The sequence below is a fragment of the Psammomys obesus genome, unplaced genomic scaffold, assembly GCF_907164565.1.
Source record: "Psammomys obesus unplaced genomic scaffold, mPsaObe1.curated_primary_1811, whole genome shotgun sequence".
Taxonomy (NCBI): domain Eukaryota; kingdom Metazoa; phylum Chordata; class Mammalia; order Rodentia; family Muridae; genus Psammomys; species Psammomys obesus.
In genome coordinates this window covers 23476567-23503486 of record NW_026585504.1, presented here as the reverse complement: position 1 = coordinate 23503486, position 26920 = coordinate 23476567, and the positions used below count along the sequence as shown (strand labels likewise).

Below are 26920 nucleotides of genomic sequence, written 5' to 3'. Positions count from 1 at the left end.
CCCATCAGAATGGCCAAGATCAAAAACTCAAGTGACAACACATGCTGGAGAGGTTGTGGAGAAAGGGGAACCCTTCTCCACTGCTGGTGGGAATGTAAACTTTTACAAACACTCTGGAAAGCTATCTGGCGCTTTCTCAGACAACTAGGAATAGCGCTTCCTCAAGATCCAGCCATACCACTCCTAGGCATATATCCAAACGAGGCTCAAGTACACAAAAAGGACATATGTTTATATCTTAAATGAAGTTGTGTCACTTGGGCTGACAATGCTCCCCACAAGAGCCATTGACCACCTACAAACAACAGCAAAACAAAACCAAACAAACAGAAAAACTCACAGAAAAAAAAAAAAAAAAAAAAAAAAAAAAAAAGCCCTCCAGAACCAGGCATGAGATTTTGTTTTTCAAGTTTTTGGTCAGGAATTCTAAGAGCACCTTAAAATCCATAGGTTATTTCTATTTTTTTAGGTTGCCTCCCAAAGGTTGATGGTAAGCCTATATTGTTAAAGGCACCATTTATATCAGATATATAAGATTTGAACTGGAACTGACATGAAAACCTCCTTCCCACAAACTGGCTATCATAACAGACATTGCTATTCAAGCTTCCGTTGGAGGAAAGCAATCATTATTTCTATTAGCTGTGATGCCAGTTACCAATCTTGCAAGTTACTCCTAAAGTATCAACAGGGGTACTCATATCTTGGTGGTAATCAATAGCTCTGCAATTGGACATAAGATCTCTTCAATGGGAGGAAAAGCATACCTGGTACTGGCAACATAGCTAGTACCTAGTGAGGCCGTGAATCTTATTTGGAAACATAGCTCTGCCACTTTACACACAGTATAATTTTAAGTATATAATTTTTATAGGCCAATTATATTGCTGAAAGTTGAATACATCATACAATATGATAACTCGTCCATAGTTATGAACCTTGAAGTATCTGAAAGGACAGACTACAGATCATTGATTAATGACAATGGAGAGGACAGGTGACCTTTTTTCAGACTTCTTCTCAGTGGCACAGGTCAGAGTCCAGAATCCATGCTGAGGTAAAGCTATATGCAAGGAGATGAGAGTCCACATACAATAGGAATGGTCATTTGGAAGTGGACCTGGCAGGCCCCAGTCATGTCAACCAGCTGGTTAATTCTGAGAAGATCAGTGTGAAAATATCTGTCAAGTCTGAGCAGGGAGGTGGAATCTGCTCTCCTTGTGTCAGCTAACTTGCATCTTAAATACTTATCCATATACTAAAATATAAGTGTGGATCTAATCTCTCATCAAAAACAAAAACAAAACCCACATGAATCCTTACTCTTTGAAGAAAATGAAGACCATCACAGAAGCCTTAGCTGTTCAAAATACAGAGAGCATGTGATTATGGGGTGACAAGCAATATCAAATACACTGATGTAATTCTTGTACACTGTGCCCAAGAAACATTATAGCAGTAGGAGGTGGAAAGATTATAAGAGGAAGAAGGTTAGGAAACCTGTGTAAGATTTTGTCTCCTAGACTAAAAGGGAAAATTTAAACATAATATATATCTAGCTATTAATCTGACAGAGGATTAATATCTAGAATCTATAAAGAATTCTCCCTACACCTTTCCAATTCCACTGATAGAGAGGACCTCCATACTTCCATCTGACCTTACCTTATCAGGTATCTTCAGGAGTGGCTACAAATTCCTCTTCTGTGGCCTAGCAGGGCTGCTCCTCTCTCTAGGGTGGGGGGGGAGGTTAGAGAGCCAACCATTGAGTTCATGTTAGAAATAGTCCCTGTTCCCCTTACTAGGGTACCCACTTGGATACTGACCTACCATGGGCTACATCCAAGTAGGGGTTGTAGGTTATATCCATATATGGTCCTTCGTTGGAGATATAGTCTCACAAAAGACCTCTGTGCCCTGATACATTCGGTCTTTGTGTGGCTCCTATCCTCTCCAGGTCATACTAACTCCCCCTTCTTTCATATGATAATTTTCTGCAGAAAGTTTGGTTATGAATTTCAGTATATGCTTTGATACACTGCTAGGTAGAGACTTTCAGAAGCCTTCCGTGGTAGTCTCCTGTCCTGTTTGTTGTTTTCTCTTACATCCAATGTCCATCCCATTTGTCTTTCTAAGTAAGGGTTGATCATCTTACCCAGGGTCCTCTTTTTTGTTTATCTTCTTTAGGTATACAGATTTGTACAAAGCTATCTTATAGATCTAGTACCCACTTATAAGTAAGTATATACCATGTGTGTCTTTCTCCTTCTGGAATATATCACTCAGAATGATCTTTTCTGGATTCCACCATTTGACTGCAAATTTCATGATTTCCTTGTTTTTAATAGCTAAGTAGTATTCCATTGTGTAAAAGCACCACAATTTCGTATCCATTCATCTGTTGATGGACATCTGGGTTTTTCCAGGTTCTGGCTATTGTGAATAAAGCTGCTACAAACATGGTTAAGCAAATGTTCTTGTTGTCTAGTTGAGCATTTTTTGGATACATGCCTAGGAGGGGTATAGCTAGATCTTGGGGAAGTACTATACCTAAATGAGAAAGTGCCATACTGTTTTCCAAAGTGGTTGTAGCAGTTTACATTCCCACCAGCAATGGAGGAGGGTTCCCCTTTCACCACAACCTCTCCAGCATGTGTTGTCACTTGAGTTTTTCATCTTGGCCATTCTGATGGGTGTAAAGTGAAATCCCAGGGTGGTTTTGATTTGCATCTCTCTGATGGCTAAGGACTTTGAGCGTCTCTTTAAGTGTTTCTCTGACATTCTATATTCTTCTACAGAGAATTCTCTGTTTAGGTCCATACCACATTTTTTTTTTCAGATTCAAATATATATCTTTATTAAGAACACATTACACACTAATCTTTGATGCATATATTATAAAATGATGAATAATAAACTTTCTACCCTGTGGATACTGTATTTTAATATATCTTTGAAGACACAATTAATGAAAATATGAAACAAAATGCATCAATTCAAAAACTAATTATTGTCATACATAAAGCCAAATGAGCAATGTGATTAAAAATCACCATAGTTGAGAATATAAAATTGTTTTAATTAGAGTGTCTTGGAAAGCATGGCATTTTAGTTTTTTTTTTTTTGTGATTTATGAACCAAGCATAACAATATTTAGAGAGGCTAAGTATGGTAGTCCATCTGTATATTCCTAGCAGTTATCAGGTTGATTTGTGAGGATTAGGAGTTCAGTTTTGTTGAACACAACAGGGAAAATTTAAGAGCAGCCTCACAATATTAGATCTTGTTTTTTTTTCAACTTTGAATATACTTTAATAAGAAAGAAATCTTATAATGTTAAGAACATAATTCTTGACCCCACCATTTGCCTGCAAATTTTATGATTTCTTTGTTTTTAATTGTTGAGTAGCATTCCATTGTGTAAATATACCACAATTTCTGTATCCATTCCTCAACTGGGGGCATCTGGGTTGTTTACAGCTTCTGGCTATTACAAATAAATCTACTATGAACATGGTTGAGAAAATGTCCTTGTTGTATACTTGAACATCTTTTGGATATATGCCTAGGATCTTGACATAACACTTATTCCTATTTGTCTGAGAAAGCGCCAGATTGATTTCCAAAGTGGTTGTACAAGTTTACATTCCCACCAGCAAGGGAGTAGGGTTCCTCTTTCTCCATATCCTCTCTAGCATGTGTTGTCACTAGAGTTTTTTATCTTAGCCATTCTGATGGGTGTAAGGTGAAATCTGAGGGTCATTTTGATCATACCACATTTTTTAATTGGATTGCTTGATTTTTTTCAATTGCAAGAGAACTGTATTTTAAGAGTGATCGAACTCGGGACCCAAATCTTACTGGCAAAGCAGTAGAGAAGTGGGACACTGAGCTCTGGGTGAACAGGATTATTTATTTTTATTAATTACACTTTATTCATTTTTTATCCCCCCATAAGCCCCTCCCTCCGCCATCCTGATTCCACGCTCCCACCTCCTTCTTCACTCATGACCCTCCCCAAGTTCACTGATATGGGAGGTCCTCCTCTCCTTCCTTCTGATCTTAGTCTATCAGATCTCATCAGGAGTGGCTACACTGTCATCTTCTGTGGCCTGGTAAGGCTGCTCCCCCCTCAGGAGGAGGTAATCAAAGAGCAGGCCAATCAGATTATGTCAGAAGCAGTCCCTCTTCCCATTATTATGTAACCCACTTGGACTCGAAACTACCCTGGGCAACATCTGTGCAGGGGTTCTAGGTTATCTACATGCATGGTACTTGGTTGGAGTATCTGTCTCTGGGAAGACCCCTGTGTTCAAATTTCTGATTCTGTTGCTCTCCTTGTGGAGTTCCTGTCCTCTCCAGCTCTTGCTATTTCCCACTTCTTACATAAGATTCCATGCACACTGCCTAACATTTGGCCATAAGACTCAACATCTGCTTTGATAGTCTGCAGGGCAGAGCCTTTCAGAGGCCCTCTGTGGCATGTTTCTAGCTTGTTTCCTGTTTTCTTCTTCTTCTGATGTCCTTCCTCTTTGCCTTTCGGGATGGGGATTGAGCATTTTAGTCAGGGTCCTCTCTCTTGATTAGTTTCTTTAGATGTACATATTTTAGTAGGTTTATCCTATATTACATGTGTATTAGCCATCAGGGAAATGCAAATCAAAATGACCCTGAGATTTCACCTTACACCCATCAGAATGGCCAAAATGAAAAACTTGAATGACAACACATGCTGGAGAGGCTGCAGAGAAAGGGGAACCCACCTCCACTGCTGGTGGGAATGTAAACTTGTACAACCACTCTGGAAAGCAATCTAGTGCTTTCTCAGACAACTAGGAATAGCGCTTCCTCAAGATCCAGCCATACCACTCCTAGGCATATATCCAAAAGACGCTCAAGTACACAAAAAGGACATTTGCTCAACCATGTTTGTAGCTGCTTTATTTGTAATAGCCAGAAGCTGGAAACAACCCAGATGACCCTTAACTGAAGAATGGATGCAGAAATTGTGGTATATCTATACAATGGATTACTACTCATCAATGAAAAATAAGGAAATCATGAAATTTGCAGGTAAATGGTGGGACCTGGAAAGGATCATCCTGAGTGAGTTGTCCCAGAAGCAAAAAGACACACACGGTGTATACTCACTCATATAGACATACAACATAGGACAAACCCACTAAAATCTGTGCATCTAAAGAAACTAAGCAAGACAGAAGAGCCTAACTAAAACGCTCAATCCCTATCCTGAAAGGCAAAGAGGATGGACATCAGAAGAAGAAGAAAACAGGAAACAACTTAGGAACCTGCTACAGAGGGCCTCTGAAAGCCAGAAGAAGAAAACAGGAAACAAACTAGGAACCTACCAGAGAGGGCATCTGAAAGCCTCTGCCCTCCAGACTATCAAAGCAGATGCTGAGCCTGATGGCCAACTGTAGGGCAGAGTGCATGAAATCTTATGTAAGAAGTGAGAAATAGTAGGTTATGGAGAGGACAGGAACTCCACAAAGAGAGCAACAGAACCAGAAAATTTGAACACAGGGGTCTTCCCAGAGACCCATACTCCAACCAAGTACCAGGCATGGAGATAACCTAGAACCCCTGTGCAGATGTAATCCATGGCAGTTTAGTGTCTAAGTAGGTTACATAGTAATGAGAAGAGAGATGGTCTCCAACACAATCTGATTGGCCTGCTCTTTGATCACCTCCCCCTGAGGGGGGAGCAGCCTTACCAGGCCACAGAAGATGACAATGCAGCCACTTTTGATGAGAACTGATAGACTAAGATCAGAAGGAAGGAGAGGAGGACCTCCCCTATCAGTGGACTTGGGGAGGGGCATGCATGAAGAAGGGGGAGGGAGGGTGTGATTGGGAGGGGAGAAGGGAGGGGCTTATGGGGAGATACAAAGTGAATAAAATGAAAAAAAAAGAAAAATTAGAAAATCATGAAATTTCCAGATTTATTGTTTTTTAACTGCTTTAGTTCTTTATATATTCTGAATATCAGCCCTCTGTCAGATATAGGGTTGGTGATTATCTTTTCCCGGTCTGTAGCCTGTCCTTTTGTTCTGACAATAGTGTCTTTTGCTTTACAGAAGCTTTTCAGTTTCATGAGGTCCCATTTATTGATTGTTGCTCTTAGAGCCTGTGCTGTTGGTGTTCTGTTCAGGAAGTTGTCTCCTGTGCCAATAGATTCAAGGCTCTTCCCCACTTCTTCTTTAAAGTGGTTTAGTGTGTCTGGTTTTATGTTGAGGTCTTTGATCCAATTGGACTTTAGTTTTGTGCAGGGTGATAAATATGGATCTGTTTCCACTTTTCTGCATGTAGACATCCAGTTGGACCAGCACCATTTGTTGAAGATGCTGTCTTTTTTCCATTGAATGGTTTTGGCTTCTTTGTCAAAAATCAAATATCTACAGGTGTGTGGGTTTGTTTAGGAACTTCTATTCAGTTCTATTGATCTTCCTTTCTGTTTCTATGCCAATCCCATTCAGTTTTTATTACTACTGTTGTACAGTACAGCTTGAGATCAGGGATGGAGATACCTCCAGATGATCAGAAGATCTGTTGTTGTACAGGATTGTTTTGGAAATTCTGGGTTCTTTGTTTCTCCATATGAAGCTGAGAGTCTTTTTTTCGAGTTCTGTAAAGAATTGTGTTGGTATTTTGATGAGAATTGTGCTGAATCTGTAGATTGCTTTTGGCAGGATGGCTATTTTCACTATGTTAATCCTACTAATCCATGAGCATGGGAGATCTTAACATATTCTGTTATCTTCTTCAATTTCTTTCTTCAGAGACTTGAAGTTTTTGTCAAATAGGTCTTTCACTTGCTTGGTTAGAGTTATCCCAAGGTACATTATGTTATTAGTGGCTACTGTGAAGGGTGTTGTTGCCCTGATTTCTTTCTCATCCATTTTGTCTTTGGTATACAGGAGGGCTTCTGATTTTTTTTTTTAGTTGAATTTGTTTCCAGCCACTTTGCTGAAGGTGCTTATCAGCTGAATGAGTTTTCTGGTTGATTTTTGGGGGTCGCTCATATATACCATCATATCATCTGCGAATAGTGACACTTTGACCTCTTCCTTTCTGATTTGTATCCCCTTCATCTCCTTTAGTTGCCTTATTGCTTTAGCTAGGACTTCAAGTACTATGTTGAAGACATATGGAGAGAGTCGAGTGGACAACCTTGCCTTGTTCTGATTTCAATGGTATTGATTTGAGTTTCTCTCCATTGAGTTTGATATTGGCTATAGACTCGCTGTATATTGCCTTTACTGTGTTTGGGTATGAGCCTTTTATCCCTCATCTCTCCAAGACTTTAAACATGAATGGGTGTTTGTCAAATGCTTTTTTGGCATCTAAGGAAATGATCATGTGGTTTTTCTCCTTCAGTTTGTTTATATGGTGGATTACATTGATGGATTTCTGTATGATGAATGACCCTTCCATGCCTGGGATGAAGCCTATTTGGTCCTGGTGGATGATATCTTTGATGTGTTCTTGGATTCGGTTTATAAGTATTTTATTGAGTATTTTTACATCAGTGTTCATAAAAGAGATAGATCTGAAGTTCTCTTTGTGTTGGGTCTTTCTGTGGTTTAGGTATGTAGGTGATTGTGGCTTCATAGAATGAGTTTGGTAATGTTCCTTCTGTTTTAATTTTGTGGAATAATTTGAAGAGAATTGGAGTTAGCACCTCTTTGAAGGTGTGGTAGAATTCTGTGCTGAATCATCTGGCCCAGGACTCTTTTTGGAAGGGAGACTGTTGATGACTGCTTCTATGTCCTTGGGGGATATAGGACTATTGAATCTTTCTACCTGATCAAGACTTAATTTTGGTAAATGGAATCTATCAAGAAAAGTGTCCATTTATTTTAGATTTTAAATTTTGTGGCTTATACGATTTTGTAGTATGACCTAATGATTATTTGGATTTCCTCAGTGTCTGTAGTTATGTCCCACTTTTCCTTTCTGATTTTATTGATTTGGATAGTTTCTCTCTGTCTTTTAGTTAGTTTGGATAAGGGTTTGTCTATCTTGTTGGTGTTCTCAAAGAACCAGTTCTTGGTTTCATTGATTCTTTGAATTGTTTTATTTGTTTCTAATTGATTAATTTCAACCCTGAGTTGATTTTTTCCAGACATGTGCTCCTCTTGGGTATATTTACTTCTTTTTTTCCTAGGGCTTTCACTTGTGCCATTAAGTTGTTTGTATGAGATGTCACAAATTTCTTCTTGAAGGCACTTAGTGCTATGAATTTTCCTCTGAGCACTGCTTTCATTGTTTCCCATAAATTTAGGGTATATTGTACCTTCATTGTCATTGCATTCTAGGAAGTCTTTAAATTCTTTCTTTATTTCTTCCTTAACCCAGCTGCCATGGAGCAGCACATTGTTCATTTTCCATGTGTGTAAAGGCTTTTTGCTATTTCTATTGTTGTCAAGGTCCAGCTTTAGTCCATAGTGGTCAGATAGAATACAGGGAATTATTTCCATCTTCTTGTATCTGTTGAGCCTTGTTTTGTGACCAACTATATGGTCTATTTTGGAGAAGGTTCCATGAGGTCCTGAAAAGAAGGTATACTCTTTTGAGTTTGGGGGAAAAGTAAACAGAGAGCTTTTGAGAGGTAAAACTTTGAGATTGAGGGAGAGTGTTCAACAGAGAAGAAGAAGGGAGGAAGGGAAGATACATAAATAGCATTAACGATATTGAAAAAGCCTTATTAAACAATTTTTTTACATTTATGAAAACTCACATGTGGTATATATGTTCAAATCCTACATGTTTTGCCACTTGGCCTGACAAGTCTTTCACAAGGGTGACATTTCATCTAAACAGCAACAGCAACCGGAGCGACAACAACAACTGCCAGTCCAGAACCAGCCATGAGAGTACTGTTTTTGAGCTAAACAGAGAATTCTCGACAGAAGAATATCAAACGGCAGAGAAACACTTAAAGAAATGCTCAACCTTATTAGTCATCAGGGAAATGCAAATCAAAACGACCCTGAGATTTCACCTCACACCCATCAGAATGGCCAAAGTGAAAAACTCAAGTGACAACACATGCTGGAGAAGTTGTGGAGAAAGGGGAACCCTCCTCCATTGCTGGTGGGAATGTTAACTAGTACAACCACTTTGGAAATCTATCTGGTGCTTTCTCAAACAATTAGGAATAGTGCTTCCTCAAGACCCAGCTATACCACTGATAGGTATATACCCAAACTTTGCTCAAGTACACAAAAGGGATACTTGCTCAACCATGTTTATAGCAGCTTTATTTGTAATAGCCAGAACCTGGAAACAACCCAGATGTCCATCAACGGAGGCATGGATACAGAAATTAAAGTATTTTTACACAATGGAATACTACTCAGCAATCAAAAAGGAGGAAATCATGAAATTTGCAGGCAAATGGTGGGATCTAGAAAAGATCATTCTGAGTTAAATATCCCAGAAGGAGAAAGACAAACATGGTATATACTCGCTTATAGAGACCTATAAGATATTATAAACATAATGAAATCTATATACCTAAAAAAGATAATCAAGAGAGCGGACATGGGGTAAGATGATCAATCCTCATTTAGAAAGACAGTTGGGATGTGCATTGAACGTATGACAGAAGTCTACTGAGGGCATCTGAAAGACTCTAACTAGCAGTGTTTTCAAAGCAGATACAAAGACTCATGACCAAACCTTCGGCAGAGTACAGGAAATCATATGAATGAAGGGGAGTTAGTATGATGGAGAAAGGATAGGAGCTCCACAAGGACCAAAGATATCTGGGCACAGGGTCTTTTCTGAGACTGACATTCAACCAAGGACCATGTATGGATGTATCCTAGAACCTCTGCTTGGATGTAGCCCACAGTAGCTCAGTAACCAATTGGTTTCCAATAGTGAGGGGAACAAGGACTATTTCTAACAGGAACTCAATGACTTGCTCTTTGGCCTCCCCACCCCCAAGGGAGGAGCAGTCCTGTTAGGCCACAGAGGAGGACTTTGCAGCCAGTCCTGAAGATACCTGATAAAACAGGATCAGATGAATGGGGAGGAGGTCCCCCCCATCAGTGGACTTGGAAAAAGGCAGGATGGAGATGAAGGAGGGATGGTGGGATTGGGAGGGAATGAGGGAGTGGGATACAGCTGGTATACAGAGTTAATAAAATGTAACTGATAAGAAAATAATAAAATAAAAAAAAATAAAAATAAAAAAGAGAGAGTACTGTTTTGAAGTTGTTGGTTAGGACAGTCTACGAGACTCCCCAAATCCATAGAATATTTTTGTTGTCTTGGTTGCCTCCCCGAGGTTGAAGGTAAGCCTTTATTGCTGAAGACACCATATTTTTCAGATACAAGACTCAAAAGGGTTGAGCTGGATCTGACCTACTTTCTAAGGACTGGATTTCATAGTAACAGCAATTGCTGTGCAAACTTCTATTGGAGGGAAGCAATCTATATAGTTCTTTTGAGCTATGATGTCTATGAGCAGTCTTGCAAGTTAGCCATAAAGAAACAATAGCCACACTCATATCTTTGTGGTAACTTACAGTTCTCTAATTAAAGTAGTTCCACTCATTTGGGAGGTAAACATGTCTTGTGCTGACAACATAGCCAACTGCCTGGGAGTAGTGAAACCATAAGTCTTAGAAGGGAACCTAGTACTACCACTTCCCAAAACGCTGCAATTCTAATGTGATTTTAAATACTTATCCTTATATTCAACAGTAAGTGTTCAACAATAATTTCATCCCTCATCAAAGAAACTACTCTTTGAAGCAGATGGAGGCTGTCCCAGAGAACAATAACTGGTTAAATTACAGAGAATAAGTGAATATGTGATGTTCAGACACATAAAATACACTATCAACCTAATTTCTGTACCCCAAGCCAAGGAAAATTTTAAGAAATTGGTGGGGGAGGAGATTTTAAGATATGAAAATTTCTAAGTCTGTTGTAGGGTTATGTCATGTAGAATAGATAGGAAAAATGCTCCCATGAAAATACATGAATACAACTGCTGAAACAAGACTTTCAATCTCAGGAGCGCCTCCTCTGGACAAAGTACTACATGTTGACAAATCATGTATAGAAAGGTAGAATTTTCCAGTGACAAACACCTTAATTAGTCATAACCACAATGTGGTCAGTCCTAAAATCATGTGCATACAAACCACACTAAATGGACTTAGTTTATTTCATGTATATATATATATATAACAGCAATAATCCAAGAAGAAGCCATGGTCTTGAGAGAAATTAAGGATGGGTCAGCCATGGAATGGTTGGATAAAAAGGACACTAAGGGGATTGAAGTAAGGGATGATAATGGGAAAATTATGTAATTCTATATATTTAAAAACTATTAAGAAAAAATTAAAAAGTCAAAACAGTTCCCCAACAATCCATTTAAAAATGAAACATGATTCTGAACAAAATTCTCAAAAGAATAAATAAACTTAGCTGTGAAAAATATTTAAAAATATTGGGCAGAGTACAGGAAATCTTATGGAAGAAGGGAGAAATGGAAAGACCTGGAAGAGATAGGAGCTCCACAAGGAGAGCAACAGAGGCAAAATATCTGGGCTCAGTGGATCCTGAAGTTGCTGGTGAATCCATCAAGGACAATGAATGGAGAGGACCTAGATTCCCTGCTCAGATGTAGCTTATAGGCAGTTCAGTCTCCATGTGGTTTCCCTAGTACAGAGAGCATGGATGTCTCTGATATGGACTCAGTAGCAAGCTCTTTGATTACCTCTCTGTGGCGAGGAGGCATAGCCAGGCCAAAGAGAAAGAGGATTCAGAAGGTCTTGAAGAGACCTGATAGGCTAGGATCAAATAGCAGGGGAGGAGGACCTCCCCTATCAGTGGAGTGGGGCAGTAGGGGAGGAAGAGAGAGGGAGAGTGGGACCCTGAGGCTATGAGCTTGGGGACTACGACTGGGATACAAAGTGAATAAATTGTAATATATACTAATAATAAAATTAAGAATAAATTAAAAAATGCTCATTATCCTTATAAAACAGGAAATACAAATCAAAACAGTATGACATCTCATTCTTCCCAATCAGAATAGAAAATATAAAAAAAATCAATAAAAACAAATGCTGATGAATGTGTGGGGAAAGTGGAAACCTTCACTGTTAGTAGTGTTACAAACTGGGTTAGCCAATGAGAAATTCAATAGAGAGTTATTTAAAAGTTAAAGTTAAATCGACCACATGATCAAGCTCTACCTTTCCTTGGCATGTCATCAGAGGACTAAATATTCTACTCCAAAGATACTTGCTCAGCAATCTTCATTGCCGCTCTGTTCATCATAGATAAGAAATGAACAGCCTAAATGTTCGATTAAGGAATGAAAAATGAAAATGTGGTACATTTGTACTATGAAATATTACTCACTTGTAAAGAAAATGAGATTATAACTTTTTCAGGTAGGAGGATGGAGTTAGTAAAGATTATAAGCAGTAACCCAGAACCTGAAAGACAAAATAAGTTGTCCTTTTTCATTTGAAATTCTAACTTCAAATCTTTTTTGGTGTCATTTTTTAACCTTTATTTTTATTAATTACAGTTTATTCACTTTATATCCCCCCCTGTACCTCCCTCCCACCTCCCCTCCCAATCCCACCCTCCCTCTTCTCCACCTGTTTCCCTCTCCCAGCTCACCTCCCCTTCCTTCTGATCCTAGTCTATCAGGTCTCATCAGGAATGGCTACACTGTCTTCTTCTGTGGCCTGGTAAGGCTGCTCCCTCCTCAGGGGTACGTGATCAAAGAGCAGGCCAATCAGTTTATGTCAGAGACAGTCCCTGTCCCCATTACTATGGAGGCCACTTGGATACTGAACTACCATAGGCTACCTCTGTGCATGTATTCCAGGCCATCTCCATGAGTGGTCCTTGGCTGGAGTAGCAGTTTCAGAAAAGACAATATGTACACCTAAGAAAGCTAACCAGGAAGGACTCTGGCTAAGATGCTCAATCCCCATTCAGAAAGGTGAAGAGGATGGACATTGAGGGAGGGAGAAAACAGGGAACAGGACAGGAGACTCACTGAGGGGCTCTGAAAAGCTCTACCCTTCAGGGTATCGAGGCAGATGTTGATACTCATAGCCACACTTTGGGCAGAATACAGGGAATCTTATGAAAGAAGTTGGAGATAGTAGGACCTGGAGAGGACAGGAGCTCCAGAAGGACAGCGACAGATCTTAACTTCAAATCTTTTTTTTTTTAATTTAATTTTATTTTTTTCTTATCAGTTACATTTTATTAACTCTGTATCCCAGCCATGTCCCAATCCCTCATTCCCTCCCAATCCCACCCTCTCTCCCTCATCTCCACCATGCCACTTTCCAAGTCCACTGATAGGGGGGGACCTCCTCCCCATTCATCTGATCCTGTTTTATCAGGTATCTTCAGGACTGGCTGCAAAGCCCTCCTCTGTGGCCTTAGGACTGCTCCTCCCTTGGGGGGTGGGGAGGTCAACGAGCCAGCCATTGAGTTCCTGTTAGAAATAGTCCTTGTTCCCCTCACTATGGGAAACCAATTGGTTACTGAGCTACCACAGGCTACATCTGAGCAGAGGTTCTAGGTTATATCCATACATAGTCCTTGGTTGAATGACAGTCTCTGAAAAGTCCCTGTGCCCAGATATATTTGGTCCTTGTGGAGCTCCTATCCTTTCCCCATCATACTAACTCCCCTTCTTTCATATGACTCCCTGTACTCTGCCGAAGGTTTGGTCATGAGTCTTTGTATGTGCTTTGAAAATACTGCTAGTTAGAGTCTTTCAGATGCGCTCAGTAGACTCCTGTCATACGTTCAATGCACATCCCATCTGTCTTTCTAAATGAGGATTGATCATCTTACCCCATGTCCGCTCTCTTGATAATCTTTTTAAGGTGTATAGATTTCATTATGTTTATAATATCTTATAGGTCTATATAAGCGAGTATATACCGTGTTTGTCTTTCTCCTTCTGGGATATTTAACTCAGAATGATCTTTTCTAGATCCCACCATTTGCCTGCAAATTTCATGATTTCCTCCTTTTTGATTGCTGAGTAGTATTCCATCGACCCCTGGCAGAGAAACCCCGGCTCAGGATAGGACTGAGAAGTAAAAACCCCTTCTGGCACTCCCCTGAGATCACCGCCATAAGCTTGCCCTAGCAGAGGAGAAGGTCAGAGGGGAAGGACAGAGAGACAGCCTGCCACAGGACACAGCACCACCTCTCCAGCTCACCCAGCGGCCCCTAGCAGAGAAACCCAAACTCTGGATCTGGGGACATTCAACCCTACCTGGTACTCTCTCAGGATCAGCAAACATAGGTTCTTCCGCCAGCTGCTTCTGGCAGAGAGATCTGGGCCAGGGATCTGGGATTGAGAACACTCAACCTAACTCTTTCCCACGCTACCCCAGGACCAGTCAACATAACCCCTCCTGGCAGAGGGAAAGGACAGAGAGGCAGCACACAGGAAAGGTGGACACCAAGTCCTGCGGCCACAGTGTCACAGAGCTGACTGTTAGCCTACCCGTGCACTTCCGCAGCAGGACCAAAACAGAGAGTAGTGAGCAAGGGGAACCCCTGTGCATTCCAACTGGTCCTGCAAGAGAGTGAGTGAGCCTTCTAGGGAGAGTTTGCCCCAGACCCAGGGCCTCTCCACAGAAGCAACCACACGAGATTCCTGCCACCCACACCCCTAGTGTGGGCATCATAGGAATTCTTGGGATAGCAACCCCAATGTTGAAGCCTCTGCCTTGTGTGTCCACCAGTGTAATCCAGGCAAACAATCCCTGGATCTTAACTTCAAATCTTAAGATGCAAGTATATAACATGGAGTAATAAGAAAAACCTGCAGAGTAAAAGAGTCCATGGAGAGGAACAATAGAAAGGGGATTAAGAGGGACCATGTTATTTGATGGGGAAAATGGGAAAAAATGGAGGACTTTATTTGGGGAGGTGAGAGGTCAGTATAGAAGGAGAGGGAGAGAGGATGGAAAAAAATGACACTAAGGATGTTTGGAAAGGCCACAAGAAATTAATATTATTTATTTACGATAAATTATATGTAATACCTATAAGTCTGTTTATATACATATATAGTTTTGGATCTAAAAAATATGTTTTAAGGTCTAGATGGACAAATTTAAGTTGATAAACACAAGATGTGATAACAAAGTAATTTAGGTACAGAACTCTGGACTCACCAAGATAGGAGAGATAGTAAAACACTTTATCCAAGATTGCCAAGTGCAAATTGATGGACATTATAAATGTCATTCTTACCTAATTGGTCTCATATTTATTATTACTGTATAGAGTTTATTAATGTTAGGGGAACAGACTTTTTTAACAAAAAGAGGGATATGTTGTGGAAGTTTTGGTTTCTCTCAGCAATTGAAACATAGAAATTATGAAATTTGCAGGAAAATGGCGGGATCTAGAGAAGATTATCATGAGTGAGATATCCCAGAAAGAGAAAGACACACCCTGTATATACTCACTTATAAGTGAATATTAGACATATAATATATGATAAATGTACTAAAATCGGTACATCTAAAGAAGCTAAGCAAGAAGGAAGACCCTCGGTAAGATGATTATTCCTCACTCAGAAAGGCAAATGGGACTGACATTGGAAGAAGGAGAAAACCACAGAGGGCCTCTGTCAGACTCTACCCAGCAGTGTATCAAAGCAGATGCTGAGGCTCATAACCAAACTATGAGCAAAGTGTAAGGAATCTTATTTTTAAAAATGAAGAGTTAGAAAGACCTGGAGGGGACAGGAGCTCCACAAGGAGAGCAACAGAAAGAAAAAAAACCTGGGCACAGATGTCTTTTCTGAGACTGATACTCCAACCAAGACCATGCATGGAGATAACCTAGAACCCTTGAACAGAAGTAGCCCATGACAACTCAGTGTCTAAGTAGGTTCCCTAGACATGTGAACAGGGAATATCTCTGACATAAACTGATTGGCCTACTCTTTGATCACCTTCCCCTGATGGGGGAGCAGCCTAACCAGGCCACAGAGGAGGATAATGCAGCCAGTCCTGATGAGATCTGATAGGCTCGGGTCAGGGGGAAGTGTAGGAGGACCTCCCCTATCCATGGACTTGGACAGAGTCATGGGAGTAGGTGAGGAATGGAGGGTGGGATTTTGAGGGAATGAGGGAGGGGACTACAGCTGGAATACAAAGTGAATAAACTGTAATTAATATAAAAAATTAAATTTTAAAATACAATGTAAATTACATTCAATGCCAAAAATAAACAAATGAATCAGTTATTATATGTAAATATGCTCTTGTTTTAGTCTTAAGTGTAGGATGTGGAGGTGTTTTTAGTTTGTCCACAGCTGTGTTTGTCCCTCTTGTGCCTCAGGGAAGCATGTGATCATTGCTACCCTGAGGTAGTAAAATTCTGAGGACCCTGGAAGAGTATAAATATGAGAATTCAGAGAGAGAAAATATGTAAGCTTTGAGGAGACAGGAAGAGAGAATGCTTCAAAGACAGAAGTCTGCTTACTGCATTTGCTGGTTTGCTTGTTATCTGGACTGCTGGATATCCTGGTGACTGAAATTGGTATTTCCCTGCAAAGAACCTGACAAACCTACCCAGCCAGAATTAAAGAAGTCTACATTCCCTTTCCCCTTCTAACCTTCTTTCTCTTCTACCTATGGTTGGAAATTGCAAGAGAGGTAGAGGCTTTAGGAATATCAAATAATTTAGAGTCTAAATATGAGTGCCTAGCAGGGAGGCCTGTGCTTGGGGCAAAGGGAAGTGCAGGGTATTTGAATATTTGCCACTCTTACTTCCCGGAGATGTCCATGGGTGAACTGTATCCACACTGTTCCAGCTCATGGTTGTCCCCTCTTACCCAGAAAGCCTCAATATTGATGTTCTGGCTTCAGCTGCTCCTCCACTCACCTTCAAGTCTCTGAAGAAAGAAACTGAAAATAATTTTAGGAGATGGAAAGATCTCTCACACTCATGGATGGGTAGGATTAACATAGTGAAAATGGCCATCCTGCTGAAAGCAATCTACAGATGCAGTGCAATTCCCATGAAAATACCAGCACAATTCTTTCCAGACCTTGAAAGAAAATTTCTCAACTTCATATGGAAAAAACAAAAACAAACCAGGATTCTTAAAACAATCCTGTATAACAACAGATCCTCTGGAGGTATTTCCATCCCTGATCTCAAGCTGTACTACAGAGCAATAGTAATAAATACTTTATGGTACTGGCATAGAAAAAGAATAATGGATTGATGGATCAAATAAAAGACCCAGAAATAAACATACAGCTACAAATACTTGATTTTTGACCATACAATGGAAACCATACAATGGAAAAAAGACAGAATCTTTAACAAATGGTGCTGGTCTAATTGGATGTCTACATGTAGAAAAATGCAAATACATCCAAATTTATCACTGTGCACAATACTAAAGTACAAGGGGATGAAACACCTCAACATAATACCAGATACAATAAAGAGGTTATAAGAAAAAGTGGGGAATACCCTAGAACTCATTGGCACAGAAGACAACTCCCTGAAAAGAACACCACAGCACACACTCTAAGATCATCAGTCAATGGGACCTCATGAAACTGAAAAGCTTCTGTAAAGCAAAAGACACTGTTGTCAGAACAAAACAACAGCCTACACACTGGAAAAGGATCTTCACCAACTTTATATATGACAGAGGACTAATATCCAGATTATATCAAGAACTCAGGAAGTTAAAAAGCAAGAGATCAATTATTCCAATTAAAAATGGGGTAGAGAGCTAAACAGAATTCTCAACAGAGGAATATCAATTGCAGCAAAATACTTTAAAAAATGTTCAACGCCCTTGGTCATCAGGGAAATGCAAATCAAAATGACCTGGAGATTTCACCTTACACCATTTAGAATGGCTAAGATAAAAAAAAAAAAAACTCAAGGGACAACACATACTGGAGAGGTTGTGGAGAAAGGGGAACCCTTCTCCACTGCTGGTGGGAATGTAAACTTGTACAACCACTCTGGAAAGCAATCTGGCGCTTTCTCAGACAACTAGGAATATACCCAAAAGAGGCTCAAGTACACAAAAAGAACATTTGCTCAACCATGTTTGTAGCAGCTTTATTTGTAATAGCCAGAAGCTGGAAACAGCCCAGATGCCCCTCAACTGAAGAATGGATGCAGAAACTGTGGTACATCTATGCAATGAAGTATTACTCAGAAATGAAAAATAAGGAAATCATGAAATTTGCAGGTAAATGGTGGGACCTGGAAAGGATCATCCTGAGTGAGTTGTCCCAGAAGCAAAAAGACACGCATGGTATGTACTCACTCATATAAACATACAACATAGAATAAACCCACTAAAATCTGTACATCTAAACAAACCAAGCAAAAGAGAGGACCCTAACTAAAATGTTCAATCCCCATCCTGAAAGGCAAAGAGGATGGACATCAGAAGAAAAAGAAAATAGGAAACAACCTCGGAACCTGCTACAAAGGGCCTCTGAAAGCCAGAAGAAAACAGGAAACAACCTTGGAACCTGCCACAGAGGGCCTCTGAAAGCTTCTGCAGTATAGACTTCAAAGCAGATGCTGAGCCTGATGGCCAACTGATGGCAGAGTGAATGGAATTTTATGAAAGAAGTGGGAAATAGTAAGAGCTGGAGGGAATGGGAACTCCACAAGCAGAGCAACAGAACAAGAAAATTTGAACACAGGGAACTTCCCAGAGACTCATACTCCAACCAAGGACTATTCATAGAGATAACCTAGAACCTCTGCACAGATGTAGCCCATGGCAGTTCAGTGTCCAAGTGGGTTACATAGTAATGGGAAGAGGGACTGCCTCTGACATAATGTGATTGGACTGCTCCTTGATCACCTCCCCCTGAGGGGGGAGCAGCCTTACCAGGCCACAGTAGAGGACAATGCAGCCACTTTTGATGAGAACTGATAGACTAAGATCAGAAAGGAGAGGAGAAGCCCCCTATCAGTGGACATGGGGAGTGGCATGCATGCAGAAAGGGGAGAAAGGGTGGGATCGGGAGGGGAGGAAGGAGGGTCTTATGAGGGGATACAAAATGAATAAAGTGTAATTAATAAAAAATTAAAAAAAAACTCAAGGGACTGCTTCTCTCTCTGGGGAGCTGGGGAGGTCAAAGAGCCAGCCACTGAGTTCTAGTCAGAGACAGTCCCTGTTCTCCTTACTAGGGTATTCCACTTGGATAATGAGGTGCCATGGGCTACATCTGAGCAGGAGTTTTAGGTCATATCCAAACATGGTTATTGGTTGGAGAATCATTCTCAGAAAAGACCCCTGTGCCCAAATATATTTGGTCCTTGTGGAGCCCCTGTCCTTTCCAGGTCTTACTAACTCCCCCTTTCTTTATATGAGGAGGAGATTGACCTGATAAGCTAGGGTCAGATGGAAGGTGGGGAGCAACTCCCCTCTCAGTGGACTTAGAGAGGGGCAAGAGGAGATGAGGGAGGGGGCTACAGCTGGGATACAAAGTAAATGAACTCTAACATAAAAAATTAAAAATTAAAAAAAGAAAAAACATCAAGTGACAACACATGCTGGAGAAGATGTGGAGAAAGTGGAACCCTCCTCCACTGCTGGTGGGAATGTAAACTTGTACAACCAGTTTGGAAATCAATCTGGCACTTTCTTGGAAAACTATCAATAGTGCTACCTCAAGATCCACCTATATTGCTCTACTCAGCAATTAAAATCATGAAATTTGCAGGCAAAATGGTGGCATCTAGAAAAGACCATCCTGAGTGAGGTATCCCAGAAGCAGAAAGACACACATGGCATATACTCACTTATAAGTGGATACTAGACCTACAAGATAGGATAAACATACTAAAATGTATACAACTAAAGAAGTTAAACAAGAAGGAGGACCCAGGGTAAGAAGATCAATCCTGACTTAGAAAGACAAAGGGGAAGGACATTGGAAGAAGGAGAAAACAAGAAACAGGACAGAAGCCTACCACTGAGGGCCTCTGAAATTCTCTACCTAGCAATGTATCAAAGCAGATGCTGAGACTCATAATCAAACTTTGCGCAGAGTGCAGGGAATCATATGAAAGAAGAGGTAGTTAGTAAGACCTGGAGCAGACAGGAGAGCCACAAGGAGAGCAACAGAACCAAAATATCTGGGCTCAGGGGTATTTTCTAAGACTGATACTCCAACTAAGGTACCTTCATGGATATAATCTAGAACTCCTGATCAGATGTAGACCATGACACGTTTACATCATTATCAGGGTGGAATCCTTAGTAAGATGAACAGGGACTGTCTCTGACATGAACTCAGTGGCTAGTCCTTTGATCACCTTCCCACCCTGAGGGAGGAGCAGCCTTGCCAGGACACAGAGGAGGATATAGAAGCCAGTCCAGATGATCTGTTAAACTAGGGTTGGATGTTAGGGAAGATAAAGCTCCCCTATCAGGAACTTGGAGAAGGGCAAGAGTGGAGCTGAGGGAAGGAGGGTGGGATTGGGAGGGAATGAGGAAGGGGGCCACAACTGTGATGCAAAGAGAAAAAAAATGTAACTAATGTAAAAAAATTAAAAGTTAATTTTAAAAAAGTAAAAAAAAAAAGGATGCTCAAGTATACGAGGACATTTCCTCAACCATGTTTGTAGCATCTTTATTTGTAATAACCAGAAGATGGAAACAATCCAGATGCCTCTCAGCTGAGGAATGGATACAAAAATTGTGGTACATCTACACAATGAAATATTATTCAGGAATAAAAACATGGAAATCAAGAATTTGCTTGCAAATGGTTGATTGTTTTTATCCTGGCCTTTACCATCTACTTCTCTATAGCCTGGTCTGTTTATTACTAGAACCTGCACTGAACACTGGATCTGTCCATATCTGGAGTTTGGAGATTGGAATAGTTTTCAAGTGCCGGCCTTTCTAATACATCCACGATGGTGTGTGTTTCGAAAGGAAGAATGCCAGTACAGGTGCCTTGAAAGGGAGGGCCTTTGGCGGAGGTGAGATGCAGGCACCCGACTTGGCAGTTGCAGGAGTAACGGTCATCCCCTCCTTAGCACCCAGGGGATATCCAGTGCCTCAGAAGGTAGCTGAGCTGTGCTTTACAAGCTTACCAGACACTGAGCTCCTGGAACTCCGATTCGTCTGCGCTCAGCCATCTTTGCTCCAGGATTCTATATGATTTTATTGTCTACCTAGTCTTCACAAGGGCACCAGTAGAACCATGGTTTGAAGGTTGAGATGCTGTCCCAGGAACCCAGACACTGCCTTGAGGAGGCTTGAAAAATCTGAAGAATGGCTTCTAGAGTGGAGGTTCTCTAGAACTGGTGTCCTACACTCATGTAATGTGTAGAAAGAGCAGGGGACTCACAGTTCATGATTTTTGAACCTGGGAGATGGCCTCAGCCATCCAGGATCTAATTATTCCCATGTTCTGGCGGGTCCCTCCAGTCAGGGAAGCACCAAAGCCAGTGTTTTGAATCAACCGTTTTCGCAGTCTCTGATTGTCTGCCTGTTAGATACAATACACACTGGTCACTGCTGTCTTGGAACCCCTGATCATTTAAATTTGTATTCCAGTGAATAATCCACAATATTCTGATTAATAAGCTTCATTTTCTTCTAAGTATATTAAACCTATATCTGAATTGGTAGACTAAAATATTGAATATAAGTAAATGTCCTTATTATAAACTTATCCAATGAGGTCGGTCTCAGTTATTTGAAGTATTTATTACAGAATTCTGGATATTAAAATTTTCTTCTGGAATCCAAGCAGTTATTTATTAACCTTTTCATAGCATTTTTCATCTCTTTATTTCTCATTGTGTAAATGGCTGGATTTAGGAGAGGTGTGAAAACAGAGTAAAATACAGCAAAAAATTTGTCCAACCATGTGATTTTGAGGGGCCATACATAGATGAAGATGCAGGGCACAAAAAAGATCATCACCACCATGACGTGGGCAGTGCAAGTGGACAGGGCCTTAGATGCACCAGCTTTAGAGTTCTGTCGTACAGTTCTAAGGATATATGTGTAGGATATGAGCAACAGAATAAAGCACGGTATACCCACAACCCCACAGTCAACATTTGTGAAAATATCCAAGTCATGAGAATCCATACAAGCTAACTTGATTACCAGTGGCATATCACAGAAAAAACTATCAATTTCCTTGGGCCCACAAAAGGGCAGCTGCACAATCACTACCAGATGACTCAAGGCATGGCATGAGCCAATGGTCCAGGAAGTCAACACCAACCCAGTGCATCTTTTCCGGTTCATGATGATGAAGTAGTGGAGTGGTTTGCAGATGGCCACATAGCGGTCATAAGCCATTACCACCAACAGCACTGCCTCTCCTTCAGCAAAGCAATGGATGAAGAAGATTTGAGACATGCACCCTGAAAAGGAAATGGTCTTGTTTTCTCTGAGAAAGTCTGTGATCATTTTAGGAGTGGTGATTGAGGAAAGCCACATATCAACAAAGGACAGGTTGGCCAACAGGAAGTACATAGGGGAATGGAGATGGGAATCCACCATTATTAAAACCATGACAAGAATATTTCCAGATACAATGAGTAGATAAACCATCAAAAACATCATGAAGAGTAAGAACTGAGTACTCTGTGAGTGGGCAAGTCCCCAAAGTACAAATTCTGATACGATAGACTGATTCTCTTCATACATTTTATTCAACATAACTCTAGAAACAACCTGAAGAGAAAAAAAAGTAAATTAGAACAAAGAAAAGAATAAGTTAACTAGTTGAATCTGACATTCACTTTGAAAGGTAACATCAATATATGAAATAGAAACTCTAAATGTAAAGATAAGTCTTTGCCCAATTTTATAAACACTACTGCCCAAAGTGAGAGCTAATTTGCTGAGTGTAACTGCTGAAGAAGAAAAGCATCAGGTCTGATTTTCACCTAAACACATTTGTTTCCATTTCTTTACCAATAAAATTAAAACACTTAATTCAATGCTGTGTTGAGGAGATGTAAAGGAAAACAAACACAGAGAAATCAGCAATCTTTGATAATATTTGAAGTGAAACTATATATAGGAATGGTCCTTTTTTTTCTTTTTTTTTTAGTATACTTTCATGTATATTTTAAAACAATACTGTTTGACTGTTTAGGCCATCTTATTGTTAAGTTGAGAACTGTATTTACAATGACTTTGTGTGTATGTGTGTGTGTGTGTGTGTGTTTGTGTGTGTGTGTGTGTGTGTGAATATATATATATATATATATATATATATATATATATACTCATCTTTCTTTAAAATACTTGATACATAGAATTCCTCCAATGTGATATACCCCTATTTAGTGACTATGTGATGTATAGATGAAAAGAACATATTTAGCTATGCTGACTGTTTTCAGAACCCTTGCATCTATTTCTAGTTTCCTTTTCCTTTGATCAGGACTGTTATAAGTACTTTAAAAATTAATTTACTTATCTATCTACATATTCATTAATTTATTTTACATGTGGGCTCTGTCTGCATGAATGCCTGCAGACAAGAAGAAGGCATCAGGTGCCATTATATATAGTTGTGAGATGCCATGTGATTGCTGGGAATTGAACTCAGGACTACTGTAAGTGTAGCAAGTGCTCTAAACGACTGAGCCATCTCTCCAGTCCTAAGTTATATTTCCAGCAACACTTGTAAATACTTTAGAAAGTCCAGATTCAATTCAATCTTCTAATACTTTATCTGTAATTCTTTTAATTTGGTGGCAATACTGGCAGAAAATGCTAACTTTGGCTTTTAGACAAATGAAATTCAAAATCAATGAAAAAAAAACTCACCTAATGACAATTTTAGGAACTTTTAAAGCAATTACTTATTATTTTCTCCCATTAAAGGCTTTTTTTATCCATGTAGATTGTTTATATTAAAGTTCTAATCTATGCAATAGTGTCAATATATGTATTTTTTAACACTGAGGATATAGTCAGAATTATTCACTTCAGTAGACCCTAACTGGTAGAACTTCATGATTTAAGAGTGCTCCTGTAGTTGCTTGTAATGTCAATTCCAGGTCGACTGCTTTAACCTGATTTCTGAAATGGGCAATATTGCACCTCTTCTCATTTGACTTGCTATCATATTTACTTCCATTTCTGTGCAACAACAATTTATCTTATCTATAGTGTACTCTATGATTAAAAAATACTTTGTCTGATAAAGATACAGGAAATTATTGTGCAATGTTTAGCTGGTTGCTGCTTAAATGAATCATTAGATAAAAAATGAAGTTCTTCTGATGAGGAAATGAATATACTGAGGATGTGCCTTTTGGTGATGTTTGCATTCACAGAAAAGCACAGAAACTTATGTTGGATTAGCAAATGTAGAAAAAAGTCATTCATTGGCTGCTAAAATGACAGAAAATAAAGCAACATTGCTCAAATCCACATTTAATGGAAAATGATAAAAGAGATACATGGAAATATTCAAGAATAACACTGATGGAAAGTGTTTGAAAAATGAGATGACTTACCAAACTCATGTTTTTTTCCAAGATCATATTTTCTTCCATCTGATACGTGCTTGTGAAGACCTCTGTGTCACGATGAGATTGTCTCTTAGAAGCACTTCCCCTCAGCCGAACATGTATTCACTCCCTGATGTCGTGGCATGGGTGAACGCACTTGTTCTGTAATTTGAACTGAACGGGAACCTTGAATGGAAGTATTTTAGAATTTTATTAGCAATTGCTTTGTTAATAATGATGCCAAGTGCTACATATCTGTGAAGTTAGAGAGAAGTTCTTATTCATCACCTCAGAACTCACAATATTACGCCATTACTCAAAGTTATTCACTTGACCAATAAGGGCCAAGATGTTTTCTGCTACCTTGATATGGTACTTTGTCTACATCACCAAAGTGAATAAAATTGTTTTGTAGTTAGAAGAATCCAAATCATGAAAATTCATGATTAGTTTATTAGACTTAGTTTATTACCAGTGATATGTCACAGAAGTAACTGTCAATAAAAATGGGCACACAGAGAGGCAGATGCAGAACTATCTCAAGTTGTCTATCTCATGACATGCACAAAAGCCCATGGCCCAGGAATTCAACACCAAACCAGTACAAAGTAGTAGTGGGTGTGCATATGGCCATTCAGAGGTCATAAGCCATTCCCACCAGCAGTACCATCTATCCTCTGCCAATACATTGGGGAAAGTTATGCACCCTGCAAAGGAAGTAGTCTTGTTTTTCTTGAGAACGTCTGTGATCATCTTGGGAGTTGTGTCTGAGGAGCACCAAATATCATCAAAGGTCAGGTTGGCCAACAAGAAGCACATAGGGAAATGGAGATGGGGGGGCAGTGGTTATTAAAACCATGATGACAATATTTACAGATATGATGAGCAGATAAAGCACCAAAAACACCATAAAGAGTAAGACCTGAACACTCTATGAGTGGGCAAGTCCCCACAGCAAAATTATGAAGCCAAAGACTGATTCCCCCTATACATTTTATTCACTGACATTCATGAACCTGACATTTATATTGTTAGGAAGATAACATCTACACCTGAAATAGAAAAGCTCAATGTAAGAACAAGTCTTTGTCAGCTTTGGGAAATATTGCTGCCCAAAGTGGAAGCTAATGGGCCAAATGTAACTGCCCAAGAAGATAAGCATCCAATGTGACTGTTCTGTACATGCTCTCCCAAGAAATGCCTCTTACAGGAATGCAGTGAGGAAGCAAGATAGCAATTTGAAACTGGTTTCACCAGTTAAGTGAGTTTCTGATTATTAGTCTAATAAAAAGTGGTGTGAATATGTCCCAGCAATCATGAAATTTCAAAGCAGAAGGAAGGTTTATGCTTTTGACCTGATGGGAAATACATTTTACTTCAGTGTAAAAGTTCAGATACAATATTTCTATTTATTTTTAATTAAATTTTTATTTTTTATATTAATTACAGTTTATTCACATTGTATCCCAGCTATAGCTTCCTCCTTCATTCCCTCCCAATCCCACTATCCCTCCGTCATCTCCTCCTATGCCTTTCTTCAAGTCCATTGACAGGGAAGTTCCTCCTTCCCTTCCAACTGACCCTAGCTTATCAGGTCTCATCAGGACTGGCTGCATTGTCCTCTACATGGCCTGCCAAGGCTGCTCCCCCTTTATGGGGGGCGCGTTCAAAAAGCCAGCCACTGAGTTCATGTCAGAGACAGTCCCTGTTCTGCTTACTAGGGATACCACATAGATACTGAGCTGGCATGAGCTACATCTGAGCAGGGGTTCTAGGTTATATCCATATATGGTAATATTTATATTTTTTAACAGCATGTATAATAATCCTATTGATCATCAGTAATTTCTGTGATATTGTTGAATCAAAATATTGGTTAAGAGTCTCAGCCTCTGTTTTGATAACTCAATCAGTAGAGTCTTTCTAAGGCCATCTGTGGTAATCTCCTTGTACCCTGTTTTCTGCTTCTGACATCTATCGTGTTTACTCTTCTGAATGAGGATTGAGCATTTTCCCTAGAGTCTTCCTTGTTTAGATTCTTTACTGGTACAGATTTTCATGTTTATCCTATATAATGTGGCCAATATCTACTTATGACTGAGTATACACCATGGGTGTCTCTCTGGTTCTGGGATACCTCACTCAAGATGATCTTTTCTAGTTCCCACCATTTGCCTGAAAATGTCATGATTTCCTTGTTTTTAATTGCTGAGTAGTATTCCATTGTGTAAACGTACCACAATTTCTGTATCCATTCCTCAGATGAGGGACATCTGGGTTGTTTCCAGAATCTGGCTATTATGACCAAAGCTGCTACGACCAATGGTTGAGCAAATGTCCTTATTGAGCATATTTTGGATAT

At 39.8% G+C, this 26920-nt stretch overlaps 1 protein-coding gene and 1 pseudogene across 1 annotated transcript; both read right to left on the bottom strand.

Annotated features, from left to right (window-relative positions):
- Positions 1-21796: 21796 nt before the first annotated feature.
- Positions 21797-22738, bottom strand: LOC129674125 (olfactory receptor 4K3-like). Its single transcript, XM_055604020.1, has one exon. The coding sequence runs from the start codon at positions 22733-22735 to the stop codon at positions 21797-21799; it is 939 nt and encodes a 312-aa protein (XP_055459995.1). The 5' UTR covers positions 22736-22738.
- A 2280-nt stretch (positions 22739-25018) lies between these two features.
- LOC129673019 (olfactory receptor 734-like) lies at positions 25019-26532 on the bottom strand (annotated as a pseudogene).
- Positions 26533-26920: the final 388 nt, after the last annotated feature.

Bases quoted from the DNA above. Each gene is read 5' to 3' on its own strand.
- LOC129674125 (XM_055604020.1), bottom strand. From the start codon at position 22,735: ATGTATGAAGAGAATCAGTCTATCGTATCAGAATTTGTACTTTGGGGA.